At 39.5% G+C, this 17826-nt stretch overlaps 1 protein-coding gene across 3 annotated transcripts in view; it reads left to right on the top strand.

Moving 5' to 3' along the window:
* Positions 1-17826, top strand: part of gnb1a (guanine nucleotide binding protein (G protein), beta polypeptide 1a) — a 32975-nt gene that overhangs the window by 5580 nt on the left and 9569 nt on the right. Inside the window, exons 1-4 of one of the 3 annotated variants that reach the window (XM_035945581.2) lie at positions 14105-14219; positions 15475-15581; positions 16433-16471; positions 16714-16820. In XM_035945581.2, the coding sequence (XP_035801474.1) occupies positions 15525-15581; positions 16433-16471; positions 16714-16820 (203 nt within the window). In that variant the 5' untranslated portion in view covers positions 14105-14219; positions 15475-15524. Of the gene's footprint in view, positions 1-14104; positions 14220-14772; positions 14913-15474; positions 15582-16432; positions 16472-16713; positions 16821-17826 lie in introns of those variants that run through there. The other 2 variants (XM_035945582.2, XM_023264499.3) reach the window with 2 other exon arrangements.

Here is a 17826-nt window from a genome sequence, read left to right on the forward strand (position 1 = left end):
CTCTCCGAGAACCTGCAGCAGGTGGAGAACTGGTTCATGTGATGTTTCTCCAAGCTCAGCAAACATCACTGTCATAAAGTCCACCTGTGATGGAGAGAGGGAGGGAAAGTCTCATCGGAGAGCCAGTTGAATATATTGCTCAGTTATTTGTCACTAAATGCTAGGCAATTAAAACAATTACAGTTACACTTATACACAGTATCATATAATGATTAAAGAAACTGTGGGTGCACCTCCATGTGCACCTGTACCAGACACAACCCCCGAATTGTCCATCTCACTACAGTAGTGCAGTGGACATAAGCCAGTTCTGCAGGCTTCGCCCATACTTACATTCCATTATAGGCTAAATGTATCGACGTTCAATTTTTTGTCTAACATCTGTTGCCTGATGCCTGACAGCATCACAGAAAAACATCCAGGACACTATATATGACAATACATGGGCCTTTGCTTGTCCATTATTATCTTATTATCCTTGCTCTTCTTCATGTAGCTCTCTTCATCCAAAGTAGTGGCTTCATCAACCCAGCTATTCTTGTATTGAATTTAACTGGACCATTAGTGGTGGCCTCTGCATTATGGCTTCCATTACCTTACTCTTAGCTATTGTGTTTTGTGGTGTAGCAATCTAAATCTTTTTTCTTCTTCACTCAGTAACCTTCCTACGGAACATGAGTAAAATGTTTTCATCAGGGCATGTTGGACAGGCAAATGTGGGGCCAAAGATTGTGAAATTTTAGCTTTCTGTTGCGACAGGTTAGTTAAATCTCCTTCAGAAGTTAAGGAGTTCATTAAAAATCTCCATTTTCAGTTCGACCTGTTTTTAGTTGCACTAGTCATCAGTCTAGCTGTGTTCACTATATGCACGCACCTGTTTGCCACTGTGGCGGGCGCAAGGTTCCAGTTTACAACTTACAAAATCACACTTTAAAAGCATTAACAAAGATGGTAAAATACGCCAAATGCCAGCACATTCACAACATCATGAGATCTGTCGCTTTACACTGGAACAAGGTGTAGTCACGGTTGTAGTAGTCCCAACAGTGAAATCACAAACAAAGCTTTAGGTCTACTGAAAGTTATATTAATACAAGCAAAAGAAGGTTCTAGACAAAACAAACAAAATTATTGTGACATAATCTATATAATAATGCCTTTCAGACTCTAAGTAGGGTTTTATATTCTGTACTTGTTAGTTACTTTACTGTCCTGTACTGCTGTTGGTGTTGTAAAAGCTACTGACTGTGTATGTTCAGTTATTCTTGTTTCATCAGGCTGTTGATCTAAAGGTGTAGCCATGATTAATCTGACTGATGTGTATAATCATCCTTCCATGTTTACCTTAAAAATACACAAATGCTAATGAATATTTTGTGCAGATTGATTTTAATCAATACAGGAAACTACAATGACTGCATGAAAAGTATAACTTTTGCGTCACCAGTGAAATTCTGTCTGTACACTTGGCAAAAAAGCATGGCAGATTGAACTGAGAATTAACTTGTCTTGCATTAATTTTGTCATGTCACAACTGGTCCACCACAAGCGCACTAGCAGGTAAATTGGAAACATATGGATGCGCATTCAATCATGTGACATATTAACAAGTGTCAGTTTTGTGTTGGGCTGGTGAATGACTGTGTGATAATTCTCACTGCAGCCCAGAAAGTTTATGAACTGACCCCTTATGACTTTGGATGTAGTGTGGTGCTGGCTTTACTATGGATGTTGGCCTCCTGTTGAGCAAACCCTCCAATAATGCCATTGCCCTGAATTGGTAGACAACAAGATATCCAAGTTTCTATGAACACAGTAACGTCTTCAAAACTAATGATTTCTAGTGCAGATGACATGTGACCAGCCATTTGTGCGCACTATGACTCAACGATTGGGGGGAAATACCTAATTAGGATTTTTCTGACAGATATGATGATTTGTAACAGATTTTTTTTTAAATTCAAGCTTCAGTTTAAACAGTGGGTCAGATTTACAGCCAAATGTGCAACTAGGCTCATGTCAATAGAACCATAACATGCATGTCTTAAGTACATAGTATACATTGATCAGTGGGCATAAGCAAACCCTGTATGTTTCAGTTTGCTAAAATTAAACACAAATTACAACATCAGTCTCATTGTTTAATAGCCACACCTTATATCCCAAATTGCACCCTTTGTCATTTGCCAATTGCAGTTCATAAAGTTGCGACCAAAATAGTCGCTTTTGCAGCCTTTTTTTTGAGTGTGCTAGTTCAGATTTCAAGTGGTAACATTGTGCTAGTGCGTGATGATCATTAAGCTGAATTGGTGTCACTCTAACTGGTACAGGCAGTTACTTTGTTAACCACAGACGTGTAACGTAGTACTTTGTATAACTTCGATGTAGTGCAGTATTTCCACTTAAAAATGTGGTCTTCTCGTGAAATGTGAAACGCACTTACATGCGCTGTTTTTTCCACTCATAGAAAAGGCTGCATGTAGAAAAAAATCACTCTGTTTCATCTTGGAAGAATCTGATATTAGAGCGCCCTAGTTGAACTCTTGATTCCAAAATAATTTTTGGTCACACACCTGTCTGAGCACACCACAGCTACCAAGCAGTAGCTACCGCAACCTGCACTGTCAGGCGTTTAGGTGAATGTTCGATAGGAAAATGTTCAGCAAGTGATGTGTTTTGCCTGTGAGAAAGTGCGAGGTGTGACTAGATGAGATAGCTGGTCGCACTGGCACTACCAGTGAAAAAGTTAGTCTGGAGCCCTGAGGTGGGTAGTATAATATACAGGGCGCTGCCAGTACAGATGCTTTTTAATGTTTCAAAAATTTTGTGGAACTTCTATGTATTTTATGCCCCATTAAGATCTACACAGTGTTAATGGTCAAGCACTTGAAACTTTCGTAGGTCCTTCACCAAAGTCCCGATGAACCGGGCTGAAGTCTGACTCAGGTCAACTTCGGTGCTAATGGAATGCTTGATACAGGTTGCCATGTAGACTCCAGAATAAGAAATGAGTATCATTCAAGTTGCATTGATTGTACTCTGTTTAATGATGGGCATTGGAAGTATTAAATAGCGTTTGCCATTGACAAGTGTGTCTCCCCCCCCCCCCCCCCCCCCCCCTTGTGTGTAGACTTGTGTGTAGTTTCACTGTAGGTGCTGTTATGCGTGCATAGCTTGTCACCACTAGCCAAGCAGACTTGGCCACTGTTTTGAATAGTAAAAGTAATGGCACCAGGACCGCTTAATGACCCACACACAGGCCTGTCATCACTCAGATACTGTAACCCTACCGCAGCACATCACCACTCCTGACAGTATTTTGCATGTGCAAATCAACCCCTACTCTGGTTTGAATAAAGACCGTCTCACTGTCTATTTACATTCTAACCCTCACATTTGACTGCTACAGAGAAAATGTGACCCAACCTGAATCCAGAGATGACGGGTGAAGTCAGACTATTAGTAAGTTTTCTTCCTCTTTAAAGCAAGAAAGGCCACAGTCACTTGAGCAAAAGAGTGGGGTAGCTGTCATGTGACTCTTCACACACACTTGTTTCTCTCTTGGAAGCTTGGGGAGAAAGCACGGGGGGAGGGGTATGATTATTAATGCAATCAAAGGAGTGTATTTTATGTTTTAAATAAAGTCATGCTTTTGGCTTTGGGCTAGCCTGACCTTCTATTCCTTTTTTTCTTTCCTTTTTTAATCTAACCCATTCATTTCCCTGAATGAAAAGAGGGTTATGTAGCTATCCCTAGCACAAAACATATCATTGTTCATGTATGTGACCCTTTTTTTTTTCCCCTTTTCAACTCAAATTTCTCAATTGTTTTCATGCAATGACATTTGCAGAAAATTGCTCAACATAAGCAATTGCCAGTAAAAAATGACTGGCTTCAACCTTGTGTTCAGATTTAGTTTTTTCTTTGTGTTGTGAAGCTCAGGGATATATTACAGATCAGCTTATTGTGAATTATCAGATATTTGTTTTGTTGAAGTTATTTTTACCTTTCAGGACTACTTTATTCTACAATTTTCCAGTGCCTGCTATTTCTATCAGCAATGCACTCTGGCTAGTAAGAGCACACAGCATCATGGAATGTTTTACTAATCAATCAATTAAACTCTACTGTCAGTCCCATTGATGTCATGTCCCCTATCATCAGACATTGCTAACAGGAGCAGCCACACTGAGGGAGCATGCATACAAAATTGTGTCCAGTTAAAGGGACAGTTCACAGATTTAAAAAAAACTGATTAACTATGTAGATGAATAATAATTTAAAAAAATGACATTCAACAGAGTCCATGTTTTTTGTGATTGCTTTTGTAAAACCCAATCAAGTTCTGTTAAAAACAGGCAACGGCCTTGACTAATCATATGTGTGTGTGTGTTAGCTAACAATGTGACAGGAGCTGCTTTGGGTTTAATAATTTTGCTGCTCAATAGAGATTTGATACTCAGCTCTAGTTCCAGGTAGGGTTTAAAAACTATTGAAATACACAGGTCTGTGTGTGCTTGCATACGTTCAACAAAGTACTTCTTTGGCATGTTGACCAAAAGATGTGCGCGAGATTACATGAAATAGTGGACATTCTTGCTAGCATTTTGAAGACTCCTCAACATTTTCAGTGCTGTAATAAGTAATAGTTTTTCAGGAAGCTCTGACATGTTGTTTTATTGCCAAGGTATATATTTACAAAAGCCACATGCAAAGTGTTTTTTTGTTGTATTTTTTTTATAGTAATAGATGCTAGTCATAACAGCAGTATTGTACAGGTTGAATATAGAGCTAATAAAATCCAGTCATTTCATAAAACCATCCATTTTTGATACCTATTTAAGCTGTGCAGGGTTGCGAGGGCCTAGAACCATGTCCAACTCTGGGCAGTTGTAGGTGGGGAACACACAAAGAGGATTTAAATTGCATTGATTAGCATACTTGAAGTAACAGAAGCAAGATGTGTCTTTACCTTTCATTTCCTAAGCATGTACGTAGTGTGACTGTTGTCCAGAAAACGCAAGAGTTTCACCACGTTTATTGCCCCTGGCTCCAAGTGTGCTGATGTGGAAAGGTTTTTGTGTCGTGCATATAACCCAAATGCGTTCTGTAAAATGTGCTTTTTTTCTAAAGCCAGCCCTTCACCCCTACTGTCTGAAGAGGCTTCGATGAACTTTGATGTTTTTTTTTAATTCTTTGTAGTTGAACGCAAGTATGTTGTTGATGCAGATGTCATTTTTCTGGGCCCATGATGTCCAGTATGGATATTTCAGTGGCTAAATGTTGATTTGATGTGAATTGCTGGAAAGTGGAAACATTGATCAGGTACACTTCCAAAACTACTTGCGCAAAAGTTTCTTCAAGTGTGATGCTTGCTGTTCTTGATTATCTTTCTGTCAGATTAATTTTGCACCTAAACTGAATGGAACATCACGATCAGAACTGTGTCAGCTTATGCATACTCATTTGTAGCCCCAGGATTTTGCTCTACTTTCAATGGAGCTAAATGGGTTATGGGGCCTTAGGCCATTCATTTTCAGTTTAGCCATTCTTCTTGAGATTAATAAGGATTTGAAATCCACCTTCTCCTCAGATAGTGAGTCAAAAGATAATCCACATTTTATTCATCTTTGGTCACTGCCTAATTTGTATCGTTATGAGGAGCGTCCAGTACAAGGCGCTGTCTTCATCTTGGCATCATTGTCAGGGAAGCCACTCAAACATTTAAAATTGCTTTCATGTGGGGAATTTAGTAGCACAAACATATAAAGCGGTAATTTTCCCAATTTTTCCCTCTATGAGCAAAGCTAAGGTTGGTGGTTGTTCTAAATGTAGTTTTTTTGTCACTTAACCATTTTTTGTACTGTTAATGTGTTTCATTTGGGAAGGGAGCATTTGTAATCAACCTCAAAGATGCGAAATGTGGTTTTCTTTCAGAGTTTATTATAGTCTATAGATGTCAATTTATCCTCTGAACAGTCCACATATGCTAAACATTCAGTGGTGCCGCTCATTTCCGGTGACTTTGTCTTTACCTTCCACTGTTATTGTGTCAGCATGATCTTGAATCATCCAGTAAACCAGCCCTGCAAATTTTGTTTCAGTGGATTATTCATTTTAATGCAAATGTTCCACAAAAATAATTTTTTATTATTACTGTTTTGACAGAACAAGGATAAATTATAATTATAAATTATAATTTATACTAATGCTCGCTGGACAAGGAGAGTAAAGATTCACCTTCTCTTCTGCAGTACTGTAGTTGCCTTGTATCCTTGCATTTGGTAGGAAAAAAGCGAGTGTGTGTGGGTGGGTGTGGGTGGAGTATGTAGAGTATGTATGAGAATGACATGGGAGTTGGACTGGATGGGGCTTTTAAAAAAAATGTCCAGAAGCAATCCCCTTCTGTCTTCTCTTACTGCATCATCAACCCCCTTGTTCCTGTCTTTGCTGTGACCTGGTTGTGTTTCAGCTACATTTACCATGCATCACTTGGCCGTAGCACTTACACAGACCCTCACCCACCGACCAGACCAAAAGAGGGGAAGAAAACCCACACACACTTACAGTATCACTTTGCTTCTGTTTTACGCTAGTGCAAACATCTAACCATAGAGTAGAAATCAGACTTTGGGTAATATTTTTGGGTTTATATTTATGCACAAGTTCTCATATTGACTGAATAGTGAATATATCCTGAATTATTGTATTTTTCTACACCATTCAGCCTTACAGTACACATTTAACCTTAAGGATGGATACAATAAGTTTTCCAAGGCATCATGATGTTGTAGTAAGGTTGAGACAGTAGTTACACATGTTTTCTCTCCCAGTATGAAGTTTTTATGCCAGCATCAGAGATTGAGAAGTGAGGTCCAGCTTACAAGAACTAGGACAGGATTGGTGTTTGTAGTACCAATACAGTTCAGCAAACATGGTAGAGAATTTGGATTGGGACAGCTGCTATAAATTGCTTTCCGTTGTATTGGATACTACTTGACTGATCCATATTGTTGAATGTCTGTGTCAGAAGTGATTTGCCTAACTCTGAAGTGAAACAGTGTAGGGATGGGAGAATGCTTTTAAATATTGCACTTTTCTTCCACTGGATGACTGGACTAAAGATGAAATGAGGTTGCTTCTCTCAAGACAGAGTGGTTTACTAAAAGCAATTCCTGTTGCATCGCAACCTGAAAGCGCATCCTGTAAGCTAGGAATAGGGGTTCCAGAGCCTTTTGCCATTTCACCATTCTTGCTTCAACCTATGTACTATACATCTCGCTATTTAAATACAAATTGACATTTAAAAAAAAAAAAAAAAAGTAATGTAACATTGTTGTTTAAATCAGAGTAGGATCAAAAAAAAACTTTGTGCTCAAGAGGCTAAGTATATGGATGGATTTAGATCTGCTTTACCACATACTCTTTCAGTCTGCATTTTCTGTTGTTTTTTTAAAAATCAAAATCACACCAGGTGCAAACACGTATGGAGTGTTGCGGAGCAGATTGCTGTCAAAAACTTTAATTCACCACAGAAATTGTAAAGCCATGGCAAAAGATTGTTAAAGAAAAACAATATTCCCATCAGCTGCAGGTTCTGTAGAGAAAACAAATATGGCAAAACTACAAATACTTGACTCCTTGTCACCAGATACTACTTTAATAATTAGACCTATACATTCAAAGCCAAGTTATATCCGCTTACATCACTAGTTAACGTTGCATACCAATTCTGTTACAGTAATGGTGACATCCACTGACCACACTGGTGAGGCATAAAGCATAAACGGTACTAGGTTTACTCTACCCACAACAAGGTTGAATGAAAATATTGCAATTTCAAAAAATTGACATTTTTTTCAAAAAACCCAGTCTTTAAACAAGTAGTAATGAATGTGCATATTAAAATGTTTGTCAGACAGATGTTAGCTAGGTTACATTTTACAAGGTACAAAATTTATTTCTCTGCTTTTTCTCAAATTCACAACCGATCTCTTTACAGTTTGAATGCTGTACTTAAAGCATTATCATATTCACTGTAATTGCACCTTCATTCACTTAACAAAATCAACTTCAGTGTAAAAACATTGTAATTCATAATTCTAAAGGGTATCTGGGTAATTGTGGTTACTGCTTCATAATAATGTAGTTGCAGTGGCTCAACAAAGTGTCTCGTGGCATCCTCACTCAGTATACTCAGCTTCTTGCATTCAGTCAGTCTTGATTATTTGTTTACCAGCATGGACTAGGCCTAATCTAAGTCAGACTGACCTAATTTTGTATGCGGTGCCAGCCTGTCCTCTGGTGTTCCACCACACATACACTGCCTCCTCCCGATCATCCACACTCCTCTGTCACTTTGTTTTTTTGTCCCCTTAGTTGTCTGTTGGCATAAACGTGCCTGTCAGGATGTCCCGTGTAACCTGTTACAGTAAAGCAATTGATTGCAAAGCCTGGTACGCAGCCTGGATGGACATTGGCAAGTGCAGTGGCTGTAGAAGAAACCACAGAGCAAGTATATTTGTAAAGTGTTACTGTGCGCTGTCGCCACATCCGCTCAATGTTTTGACAAAGGGAAGAGAGAGAGACGAGCACAGCTAGGGAAACACCCTTAAAAAGGAAACGCCTGCTCAGAGAATCTGTGCTCTTGTATTAAGGTGGAGGCAGCATGCTGACACTCAGGCACTGCCAAAGCCAACTACTCACTGACTTGCTATGTAGACCAAACCCATCTATACTCTGCTGCAGCTTGTTTCTAGAAGCAGCCCATCGACCTCAGCCTAAGTGGCACGAGAATATAAGATGCCACAGAGAGGCAAGTCAGCAGGAACAATCAGATGAGTGAGAGGGGATGCAGCTCTCAACAAGGAAAGGGGTGGGGCAGCTGGTATCCAAGTAGGAGGGTGTAAATTATTAAGGCCACCATCTTTACTCCACCTCTAGAACACTACCTTGTGCTTAATACATGACTGTGTGGCTGTCATAGCTTGGTAAAATGGAAGAAATGCAATAATAATAATTACAATATTAGAGACTGAAAATATTAAACTATACATGGTCATACACATTTTACCCTCAAACTCACAATGTGCTCAGTGCCCCATGTCCACAATATTTAATTCTATGTCCTTATGGTTGCTCCAGTCATCCTTTTTGTCTTTAGTGCATGAAGTCTGTTCAAGCCCAGTGTTTGGCTTTTTAAACTGATTTAGATTCCTAAAAGTGCACTTCTACACACACAGATTCAACTTGTGTGCTTATTAATTTTCCCCATTTTATTTTTCTGTGTATTTAAAATATAATCACTAAAACCCTGCTCTTAAAACTTCCAGCGGGCTGGGTGGAGGAAAGAGCCGAATATTTGGTTCTGTCCATAAAGCCCGTCCGACGGAGTGGGGGGGGGGGTATTAGGATCGATTCATATCCTAACGTCCGACGGGGGGACACGTCGGGTGACCTGACGAGACAAATACTGTTCGCACGACATCGTCCGATGGGGGGGATATTCGGATACCACCGTCATGACAGAATATTCGGGTCCAGCCCTAAACTGTATTGTACCGGTAGTTGAATTTATAATCCAGGCAACAGTGAACAAGTGAACAGTGGAGTGATTTGAAACACAGCAAAGCTCCCAGTTCTTATTAAGAATCTATTATTAATTGATTGACATTCCGTTTGTGAATAAGTTCTGTCAAATATGGCCACCCCAAAATGTTTTGAAATTTAAGTGTTTGCAAGAATGTACAATTTTCGCCCAACTTTGTTTCAACTTCAGTTGTCTGCTAAGATAAGGTACATCATAAAATTCACATTGTGCCCACAGTTGGCAGGCACAGCTGTGTCTGGACAGAGGGCTAACGCCAGAGGAAAAAAAAAGCATTTTCACATTTAGCCTGGTCAAAGAAAGAGACAGGCAAGGTCTCAATATCAGTATAAGTTGTAGGACAATCCTTAACCACGTCAAAATTAAGGACAACTCCTCTTGGAAAAGACCGTTGTGACATCACTTCAGCATGTCACATAAATGGAATATACTGGATTGCCTTATATGTCATGTAGATTTTTCTGTACTGACCCGTTTACAGTGCTTTGTACTGTATATACACATTTGTTCAGAGGGTATTTGGCTGAAAACCAGACCAGAAGTGCTGTATTTTTGGAATGCCAAGAAACACTGAGCAAAGTAAGTGTAGACCTTCTTTGTTCAGTCTTAAATGCTCAGAAGCTTACCAAACCTTGCGCCCCTTTACCAAGGGGTTAATTAGCAGCTACCCTCCCAATTGTCCTCTGCTTGTTCACTCTCATTAGTTTAATCTGGCTCTGTCCTCCAGCTTGCCTCTCTCGACTCTATCCTCTTGTGCACCAGAACATCTCGCTGCCTACTCCACTCCTTATGTCATCAGGGTGACGCCTCTTGTCTACCCCAAAAATCTACTGCCAAAACCTACTATATCATTCTGTAGCTCATATGCCTTCATGTTTCTGTTTACCTTTCATGTGAAAATAAATAATTTTTTAGGACAAATCATTTAATAAAAATGAATAAATACCACAGAATTAAAAGTGTCATTCTTCTAGTTAACTGTGCACTTTTTATTTGTGCAAGTAAAGTCAGCAGTACAGGATACATTGAGTAGTACAGTAGGACATAATGTCAAATAACAAATTTTGTTGTACTTTTCCTTTAATACTGCATATTCAGAAGCAAAATATTTGTTTGAAGGTAAAGCGATAAATGTTTTTGATTCAAATTTAATACAGATTGCTGTATAATATGGTTAAACTCAGCTTCTTAAATCCACAAACATGCTGTTCTTTAGTTCTTAAAAAAAATATATATATACACACACACACACACACACACACACACATCTCCATATATACATATATATATTAGAGATGTCTACTCACGTTATTTTTTTTTCTCTTTCGTCATTTAAAGAAACAACTGCAGAAAATAAAAATTCAATAATAAAATTCAATGAAATTTGTATGGTGTAAAAATGGATGGTACATGCATTATCACTGCCTTACGGGAAGAAAAAATGCCAATGAAGAGTGTGTGTGTCCGTGTGTGTGGAGTCAAATTACACTTCCTCTCTCCTTGTCACTGTGTTGTGCTTGAGATGTCGGAGCTGATAGGAGTGGCTGGAAAATGTGAAGTCTGCTTCCCTCCTCCTCTTTCTCCTCCTCCCCCACCACCTCACTAAAAATAGCTGGCAGAAAGAGAAGGCAGCAAAGTCGAGGCTCTATCTGTAGGGCTGCCAGTGGTTTCAACACTCCCACCACCAGCAAAAAGGAAAAAGAGTCCTCTGAATCACACCTCTTATGCAAATGCTAATCACCAGTAAAGAGTACTGCCTTATTTTCTGTTTTTGTCAGCAGAACTTCTTAAATTTCAACCATTTGAAATTGATCTGCCCCTGAAATTCTTTGCATTTCTGAGGACTGGTTATTTTGGAGCATGGGAGCTGATGAGTAAAAACTTGATTCATTTTTTGCAAGGTTTTTGCAGATCAAGCAGTGGAATTCCTGATGGCTGCATTCATCACCTGACCTCCAGATACATGAGCATGTGTTTTACTTGTTTAAACCAAAAGCGAAAACAGAAAGCTTCCAAAACAATAATGAAGTGAAAATGGCTGTAATCCAGGCATGGCACAATATCACCAGGAAAGATGTCAAATTTTTGTTTATGTTGGTGATTGTGGAGTTCTGGCAGTTTTTGATTGCAAAGACTTTATAACCAAATGCATGATGTGATGTACAAAATAATGTTTTATTATTAATGTTTTAGCCACTAAAACTACACACTATGCATGGACTGCACTTTGAGTAAATACAATGGGTGTCTTTTTTTTCTTTTACACCAGAGCCTGTAGGCTACTTTTACATTATTTAAATCTAACGAAACACAATAATTATTATGGAAAAGATTTTGCTAAAATGAAATAATTCAGTATCTCTTCAGTCATCTAAAAGTGAACCATGGACAACACCTTTAAGAAAAAAAGCCCTGTAATCATGTTCCATCTTTTTGTGATTTGTGCAGGTATAATGGCAAAGTGTATTTTATGTGAAACATGAACATGAAACTATTTGCTGCCTCACAAAGGGCTGTAGTTGCTGTATCAGTTATGTGCTCTGTCCTTCACTCATTTAAAGTCAGGACAACCGGTGTTTGTTTGTAGGCAGAATGAATACTGTTCACATGTTGTAGCGGCCACAAGGCTTGTGTGAACAGCCACCAACGCCAAAGTTCCTGGGCAATGGGAATGCAGTGCTATGTATGTTTTGGGATCAGGATTGGTCCATTTGCATTGTTTTGCTGTAGAGCAGGATGAACATTTCAGAGCGACAACAAAGTGCATACAAAACTTTCAGATTGACAGCATTAGAAATACAGAGTAGATTCTGATATTATTAAAGAAAAAATAAACAGCAGTGCCTGGATTTCAAGCTCTATATTTGGCAAAAAGGCATACCAGTCACCACCATGCTTCACCATGATGGGAGCAGAATGGAATTCTGACCTTCAGGAGCAATTTTAAAGGTAGTGAAAACCAAGGGATAAAATATGGTATAAATATGGTACAAATCTGCAACAATCATACACAATATTAAACCACATACAGGTGACATGATTAACAGATTAGCTTATTACAGTAGCCCTTAGACGGCACATGAAGTCAGTTCTTGAAGTTGGTATGTTGGAAGCAGGAAAAATTGGCAGCATAAGAATCCAGGTGACTGACAAAGGCCAAATTGTGACAGCTAGATGACTGGGTTGTGGCATCTCAGAATCAGCAGGCCTTGTCAGGTGTTCCCAGTGTTCTGTGGTTGGTACCTACACAAAGTGGTCCAAGGAGGGACACTTGATAATGAGGGCCCAGGACTCATTGGTGCACCTGCCGAGCAAAGACTGGCCTGTATGGTCTGCTCCCACAGAAGAGCTGCTGTAACACAAATTGCTGAAAACTTTAATGGTGGCAGTGATAAAAAGTGTCAGAACAAACTGTGCATTGCATCTTACTGCATAAAGGGCTGCATAGCTCCAGACTGGTCAGAGTGTGCAAGATTTTGTGTGTCAGAACTGGACTATGGAACAGTGGAAGAAGCTGGTCTGATCTGATGAATCATGGTTTCTTTGACATTATGCGAGTGGCCTGGTCCGTGTGTGTTGTTTACTTGGGGAAGACGTAACAGCAGGATAGACTATGGGAAGAAGGCGAGTGGGCAGAAGCAGTATGATGCCCTCTGTGATGTTCTGCAGGGAAAAAATTGGGTCCTGGTGAATCTTACTTTGATGTATATATCCTTCCTAAACATTGTTGCAGACCATGTACCCCCCTCCATGGCAGTGTTGTTTCCTTGTTACAGTGGCCTCTGTCAGCAGGATAATGCTCCCTGCCACACTGCAGTCACAGTTCAGGGATGGTTTTGGTAGCATGACAAAGAGTACATGGTGTTGACGTGACCTCCAAATTACCCAGAAATCCATCTGATAGATCATCTCTAAGATGTGCTAGAAAAATTAGTCTAGTTCATCTATACCCCACACCAAAAGTTGCAGGACTTAAAGGAACTGCTGCTAGGGTCTTGGTGTCTGATACTACAGAGCACCCAAAGAGATCTGTGAAGTTCATACCTCAATGGCTAAGAGTTATTTTGGACACACAAATGGAGACCTTGACAGGTGGTTTTAATAGCATGGCAGATTGGTGTATAGACAATGATGACAAACTTTTTAGATTGTAGTCAGCCTTAAGAAACGGGTTACTTTGGCTGAAATGTTCGTAAAAACCAAAACTGACACGGAGGAGTATTTTTTTTCTTAGTGTTTTCTTTTTAATGCACTACCCTAAACTTGATCGGCCAGTATCCCTAGCTGAACTCATGTTCCCATGTTCAAGTATTACAGTTTGGTATGAAAAGTTTGCTGCAAAGTCCAACAGTGTGTTTCTTTACCTAGTATACAGAGGGTTATTGCAGGGAAGACAAGAATTAGCCAGTGACATTACTGTGAGACATTTTTATCATCAAGATTAGGAGGCTAAGGCGCCTTGCTAGGATGCAGACCCATTTAGCAGCACTGGCCAATCAGGTGACAGGTAGCTGCTAAGATGTCAGGGGCATGAAGGATGAGGTGCTCATTCAGAAGGTGTCAACTCTCTCCAGGACAAAGGATCTAAATCGAAACCCAGAGAAACAGGGAGGTAAGATGTGTTGAAGTGCAAATGGTACTGTCGTGAGCTTGTATTTGACAGATAGGCAGTGATGTTTCTTGCAGTATGTCCTTAAAGGAAATGTGATTTTATAAAGTCGTGAGGGCGAATGGTCCTTGGAATTGTAATATTTGGTGAGAGGAGAGAGATATTCTTTTAAAATTTACTTGGCTAGATGTGATCATGTGAAGATCATTTCAACGCAGAGCTGTTTTGGAAAGTTTTATCTCCTGGCTTCCATGTCTTATTCTGGCACAGTAGTAATGATTGTACCTCTTCCAGTGTGTCTTCATCAATGGCCGACATGCTTTCAAACCTCTCAGCCAGACTTCACAATTGTTAAAATGGTATTTTTCTTTTAGGCAGAATTTGCCATCTCTGTGTAGATGGTGAAAGTGTCAGTGTTAAGAGCGTCAACCAGAGGATTGGGGTCAGCGGGATAGCCACTGCTTTTAGGATCATCAGCAGGTTTTGTCTTAACCGGATTTGGCTGGAGAAGCTGAATCAACTGTGTCCCAGGATTACGGGGATGACATTGGAGAACAGTTTAGAGTCCAGAGGCCAGAGCATTGATACCTTCGTCAAAACCCTGCCTATCATCTGACCACCCAGGGATCTTTTTGCCGCTCTCTTTTCTTGATATCTGGAGTCGTAACCCGTGCTTAATTTTTACAGTCAGTAGGGGTATGTTTTGGTCTTCTGTGGCCAAATGTTTTTTTTTTTTTTAACTTTTTTTTTTATTATTTATTTACATTTTGTCTTGACTTGTTGAGAAATGGTTATTAACTGCTCATTGTGGCCAGATGTTTGCCCACGATTTTGCAGTTGTTTGGAAGGGAAGAAAGGAGGGAGAACAAATTCAACATCACCCTCAAAATTGTTATCTTAAGCCTAAAGTAGCAGCCTAGTGCTTGTTGCTAGGTAACAGTTTCAAGCTGGCAAGGACAAGTCTTGAGCTGTCTAAAAAGTGATTCCCTGCGATTTTGTCTGGGCTTCACAGATTGATTTAAGAGACACTGGGATTCTTAGCTGCATTTTGTTGAAGTAACCATGTCCATAAATTTATTACCGAAGAGAGAGCATCTCTCCAATATGGCTACGATCATACATGTAAATTGTGGCACTGGAGTTCATACTAAAAGGCAACTGTATGAACTGCCTAAGTCACATTTTATGTATTACTGCCAACATGAAATCAGGAGCATGTGGTATGTATGCTGAACGTTTCGTTCTGTGTCTCTTCTAGATCAGCAAGAGTCTAGGCGGCGGAGCGAAGCACACCATTAGTAGAGGAAAATGAGTGAACTGGATCAGCTACGCCAGGAGGCTGAGCAGCTCAAGAACCAGATCAGAGTAAGTCCTTCACTGTCCTCAAGTTATCCTATTTTTATTTTTTTCCCTTTTAGGTTAGAAATAATTCTCATTGAAATTTTGTCAGTTAAGGTTTGTGCTCCAAATCTCAGACTCGCGCTGATGAAAGGAGACAAAAAATGCCTCCCATTTTAGCGCTTTTCTAGTAATATTGACATTATAAAGATCATGTGGAAAGTAGGCCATTTTTTCAGCGTTAGCCTGATGGATACAAAAAAGTGTTTTGTGCATCTGAACAGAGGTCTGTCTCAATTAAATGTTTCAGACGTATAAGTATTTTTACAGGTTTTGTAGCCAGTGAAGGTAAGTTCATACATAATGACATAAGTCTGAATTATCAATTTCACTATAACTGCTGCCTACAGTAGTGTGTATCAGCCATCAAAGACAGTTGTGGCATGACAACATTCCATTATGAGCCACTGTACTACATTTCACAGATAAGTGCTGCGACTTTCAGTCAAAGCTGTCTACTAAAGCCTGTATGGGCTAGCCAGTGGCATCATTGTAATCATATGCAACTGAGTTTGAATGTAACTCAGATGTTATAATGCAGAGTTTGTATCTTGCCATTTTTTTTCACCTGTAGTGCACCATAATTGTACAATGAATTTTATTATTATTGAAATAGTTATATTTGTCACAATGCAATTCAGCTGACATCACACATTTATATCACAATTATGTAATTTTCACATAGCACTGTAATGGTGAAGGACCCCAGAGATGTGATATTGTCAATGGGGTGACGCTCATTTTTAAATATAATACAAACCCCACTGACTGTTAAACTAAAATATGATGTGGAAATTGACTGAGTTGTTGTGTTTCAGGATGCCAGGAAAGCGTGTGCGGATGCTACTCTGTCTCAGGTAAGAAGTACATTTACGCCATGGTCTGGATTCAACATTGTTGCTTATCAAAATAGAAGTAAATATGTTTTAAAATACACTAAATCTGCTTCGATGTTTAATCATGCATGATTTGAAGAATGTTATTTGTTCGATTTTTTTGTTTTTCACTTGGCTACATGAGGTTTGAGTGCAAACAGTGGAAAAATTTAGAGCGGTCTCTCTGATTTATTTTTTTTCTCTTTCATCTAAATCCTATTTAGATCACAGCTAACATTGACCCTGTTGGCCGAATTCAGATGCGTACTAGACGAACACTGAGGGGGCATCTGGCTAAAATCTATGCCATGCACTGGGGCACTGACTCAAGGTAATTTCATTCAACTCCATGCTGTCCAGAACTAAATATTTGTCTGTCAACACAGCCCCCCTTTCCTAAATGCAGGAAATGGATATAAAAGCTTGCTTAACTGGCTTTGTGCTAGTTACCTCTTCCTGAGGGTCTCAAGTCATTAAATGTCACAATAGCTCACTCGACTGCATCTCCAAACAGTTCTTTCTTTATATCTGTCCAAAGTGACCTGCCATATTCATATATACTCAGTGTCCTATCAGTTGAACAGTTGGATGTTTGTACCCATGCACAATAGTTAATGCATTTTTTTGCTGTAAATGCTCGGACATGCATCAGAGACTCGGTCTTTGAGTGTGTCTACTGTGTTGTGTGTTTGTGTGCCATGTTTGTGTGTATTGGGGGTTGGGTATGTGGGTAGGGAAAATATTCAAAATGGAGTCAGCCTTTGTGAAAGCGAGTGCTGAGGCTGATAGCCACGGCAGAGTGAAGCACTTCATATGAAGCCTTTTCCCAAGAGTTGTAGACACCTCTCACCTCAGCAAACAACAAGTTAATCACTGTCAGTCCACAGAGATACCATTGCAAACTGCTCAGTCACCTCATCATCCTCCTAGTCATATAAATACAAAAGTCTACCCACTGTATTTACCCAGTGTCAGCTCTTACTGTTTGTTTGTTGCATCTGTTAATGTTTCACCTTCCAGAAGAGTTTTCATTAGACTATCTCAGACTACCTGCTGAGAACCAGTCACCCAGAAAGAAGATCACATAAAGATGTTTTGACCCAGAGTCTAGGCTAGGTCAGCTATTTTTAGCCATATGGAGACACTACTTGAATTCAGACCAAGGTAGAGCTCTAACAGTTTGAGAAAGAAACCTTTTCATTAATTCCACTTCCAAAGCAATAATCTATCAAGCGAAATGTCACAGTCATGTATCAAATGCAAGGATGGAGAATGGATAGAAACATTTTTGTCAGGGTTTTTCCTAATAATTTTAACAATTATTTTGGCATTACTTA

The sequence above is a fragment of the Amphiprion ocellaris genome, chromosome 8, assembly GCF_022539595.1.
Source record: "Amphiprion ocellaris isolate individual 3 ecotype Okinawa chromosome 8, ASM2253959v1, whole genome shotgun sequence".
In the NCBI taxonomy this organism is placed as follows: Eukaryota; Metazoa; Chordata; class Actinopteri; family Pomacentridae; genus Amphiprion; species Amphiprion ocellaris.